Source organism: Poecilia formosa, unplaced genomic scaffold, assembly GCF_000485575.1.
Source record: "Poecilia formosa unplaced genomic scaffold, Poecilia_formosa-5.1.2 Scaffold218, whole genome shotgun sequence".
NCBI lineage: Eukaryota > Metazoa > Chordata > Actinopteri > Cyprinodontiformes > Poeciliidae > Poecilia > Poecilia formosa.
Window position 1 is genome coordinate 65,557 of NW_006800157.1, and position 3,679 is coordinate 69,235.

The following is a 3,679-nucleotide window of genomic DNA, read 5'->3' on the forward strand; positions in this document are numbered from 1 at the left end:
TTTTCATGTCAACAGAAGGAAGAAGCAGCACAGAAAAGAGGTTTGAGTCTTTCATGATTCAAAGCTGAACTGAAAATGATTCCCATGTTTCCATCTCGGACCATTTCTGGTTCCAGGATGAAGATGAATCGGAGGGAAAAGACCAGCTTTCCACTTGAATCCAGTTCAGATCATAACTTCACAAGGCCTCTAAATGGAGTCCAGTTTGAATTGGATCTTTATTGGGACAAACTATATCAGACACTAAATGACAGACATGAGAAAATAATCAGGAGGAAAATCTTTGAGGTCAGAGGTCATCTTCAGGATCCAGTGAGTCTCTTTAGACTCAAACTGCTGCAGCTTCAACCTCTGGGGATCAGCAGGACATGAAGACCATTCTCTACTTTACAGAGATCAGTCCCTCCACCTGCAGAGAAGAAGGATGGAGAGATCAGATCAGTGAGTGTTTCCAGCCTCTCTCCAGCAGCAGTCAGTGACGCAGCACATCCAGTAGACAGTTTCCAGGCTGGAGTCAGACTGATCTCAGAGCTGTGACCAAGATGAACCTGATCAGTTGTTTCCTGAGATCAGATCTGCTGCTGCCACAGTTTGATGAACGAGGACCACTGTCTCTAGACAGGTTGGACGCCGGACTTCCTGGAGACATGGACACAGCAACAGCACTCATCTTCACATCAACACAAACACAGGAACACAGCAAGCTGCTGCTCCTCTGATTGGCTGATTGCCGTCTCTGTGTCCAATCAGGAAGCCCGAACCATTCTCATCCCACTGAGCTTTACTGGGAACACTGGATCTTTGCTTCAATGCTAACTGGGTTTAGTTCAATACTGCTGACAACAGCTGGACTCAGTCCAAATATTGACTTACTCTACGGTCTTTACAAGATGCTTCAGCTGCTGAACATCTGACTCCTTCAGGCTGTAGTTCTTTCTCAGGTTCAGTTGTGTCAGATGGAGGCTGTTGGACTTCAGAACTGAGGCCAGATAATCACAGCTGATCTTTGACAAACTGCAGCGGATCAATCTGAATAAAGAATAAAAGATGTGAGCTGAAGCCAGCAGGATGCAGGTTAACCAGTCCAACAGAACCAGTTAAAGATTATCATGAATATTAAAGCCAACATGCTGCTGCTTCAGTAAAGACCTGCTGACTTCAGCTTTTAAACTCCGTCAGCTCCACCAGCAGCTCCATCACTACAAACTCGGCTTCTGCAGTAAATCATTCAAATTTCATGCAAAACTAACAAGTCAGGTGGAAAAATCAATACATGGAGATTATTACAGAGAAATTCAAGTATTTTAATCGTTCATCATCCAGAAACACACAAAGTCATGGAGAGTATTTAATGTCAGACTGACTTTAGGAGCTGAAACAGAACCAGAACCTGGTTCTGGGTCATGTTGTGTTGGAGGATTTTAGTCAGTAAAATCATTCCAGGTTCTGATCAAACCATTGAAGCATCAATCATATCAATCAGTTATATCTAATTATTCACAGAAATATCAAATTAACTGAAATCTTACGTCAATTTCTCAAATCTGCAGCCTTCAGACTGTAGAAATCCACAGAGCTCCTTCACTCCAGAATCTCCCAGGTTGCTGTCGATCATCTCCAGTTCTGTCAGATGGGTCGGGTTGGACTTCAGAGCTGAGAACAGAGACGCCCAGCTGGCCTCTGACAAACTGCAGATCACCAAACTGAATAAGGAATAAAAGATGTGAGCTGAAGCCAACAGGATACAGGTTAAAACTGAAATATGAACAAATAAATAAAAATGTATTTTAAGTTTCTTTCTTCCTCCTACTCCTTTTCGAGTATGTTTAGATTACTGTGGTACAAAAATGTCTTTTGCATTCCCTGTTCTTCTGTATGATTTTATACTGATTTGTTTGAAATGGTTTTATTTCATTAAAAAAATTTAGAAAATTAATTTCCCTGAATGTAAAACATAATAAACTGATCCTAACATCTAATCCAGTCAAACTGGTTTAAATAGTCCAAACCAGCAGAACCAGAATATTTTATCATAACATGTTAGAATATTTCAGTTGGGCCTTCAGTAGTTCTGGACTGGAATTAAAACGGACTTTCAGAACCAAACTGTGACATCACAGCATAAGGAAGGGTACATGGGGGTGGGAGCTTTCCAGGTTAAGGAGGCAGGTGAGGTTAAAGGTCATTCTCAAGGTCGTCCACAGTAGGAGCCTCACATGTGAAACCAACAGACCTGAATAGGCAACGTCTGCAAAGATCAGCTCCTGTTCCACTTCACTGGTTCCGCTCAATAATTACAATATGAGTCAAACACTCATTTTATAGAGATTCATCACATAGATCAGTGTTTCTCAATCCTGGTCGTCACTGCCCCCTGCTCTGCATGTTTTAGATGTGCCTCTACTCCAGAACAGCTGATTCAAATGATTGCATGACCATCATGTACTATAGAAGCCTGTTAATCACCCAGAGATACAATTCAGGTGTGTGGCAGAAGGGAAATACCGAAAACATGCAGGACAGGGAGGGCAGAGAGGACCAAGGTTGAGAAACACTGACAGAGGAAAAGATTTCAAGCTTTTATTACGTTTTAATGATTTTGGCTGATGGGTAGAGAAAACCCAAAATTCAGTTTATCAGAAAGTCAGAATCTCACATCAGACCAATCAGAAACGATGTTTGAAGCACAAATGATGGACTAGTGAAAGTTTGTCCCTCTTTGTTCTCAGTATTTGGTTGGTCTCGTGTTGCATGAATCCACATACTTATGGAAATAATTTCTGGGCTTTTGTTTGTGTGTCTTGTTTTGTCATTTATTACCGTATTTTCCACACTATAAGGTGCACCAGATTATAAGGCACATAGAATAGACGCAGAGATTAGTAGAGGCTGGAGTTAGGTTATGCATCCACTAGATGGAGCTGCATTAAAGGGAATGTCAACAAAACACTCTGACTGCGGTCGGCGAGGAGAGCCTTCCAGGGCCGGACGATGGTCATCCTTCTCCGTTCGCGCACAGCATGTTGGTGGAGAACGTGGTGCTAAATGACCTGCGGATGACCTGATTCTAGACGGTCGGTAGGTAGATAGGTCAGTCAAACTTTATTAACAAATCAGCGTTCTGACAACTATCCCAGCATTCTTCTTCTACGGGCAAAAATGAAGTCGGTGGCTGCTTACCGTAGTTGCTAGACCTGTTGTGGCTCAATATTGGTTCATATATAAGGCTCACTGTCGGCTTTTGAAGAAATTTAAGGTTTTTAGGTGCACCTTATAGTGTGGAAAATATGGTAGTTTGTGCTTGTCCTCCAAAGTACTGTCTCAAGTATGACTCGTGTCTGGTGCTCATAGTTTTGTTAAAAATCATAAATAGATGTCATCACATCAGTGTGTTCCTTTGTATTTAGTTTCTTTGTTTTTCCATTTTGTTCTTTGTGCATTCCTGCTTAGTTCTCTTAAGCCAATTTTAGATTTTCTATGACATGTTCTCTAGTTTCTCTCCTGTTATTAGTTTCCTTCAAATTTAATTGTATTTTCACCTAAAAGATGGTTTCTGACCTTATATTTTGTAATTTGCACAAATGATTTTGTAGAAATCCACAGAGCTCCTTCACTCCAGAGCCTTCCAGGTTGGTGCTGCTCAGGTCCAGTCCTGTCAGGTGGGACGGGTTGGACGTCA

The 3,679-nt window shown here is 41.7% G+C and overlaps 1 protein-coding gene and 1 long non-coding RNA gene across 2 annotated transcripts in view; one reads left to right on the top strand and one right to left on the bottom strand.

Annotated features, from left to right (window-relative positions):
• Nucleotides 1-231: 231 nt before the first annotated feature.
• LOC103149165 (protein NLRC3-like) overlaps nucleotides 232-3,679 on the bottom strand; it is a 16,867-nt gene continuing 13,419 nt past the window's right edge. The window contains exons 11-13 of the mRNA XM_016679700.1: nucleotides 1,530-1,703; nucleotides 874-1,029; nucleotides 232-409 (exon numbers count right to left, since the gene is read on the bottom strand). Of these exons, the coding sequence (XP_016535186.1) occupies nucleotides 397-409; nucleotides 874-1,029; nucleotides 1,530-1,703 (343 nt within the window). The 3' untranslated portion in view covers nucleotides 232-396. The remainder of the gene's footprint in view (nucleotides 410-873; nucleotides 1,030-1,529; nucleotides 1,704-3,679) is intronic.
• Nucleotides 3,591-3,679, top strand: part of LOC107838182 (uncharacterized) — a 1,317-nt gene continuing 1,228 nt past the window's right edge. The window contains exon 1 of the long non-coding RNA XR_001664230.1: nucleotides 3,591-3,644. This is a non-coding gene — a long non-coding RNA (uncharacterized LOC107838182). The remainder of the gene's footprint in view (nucleotides 3,645-3,679) is intronic.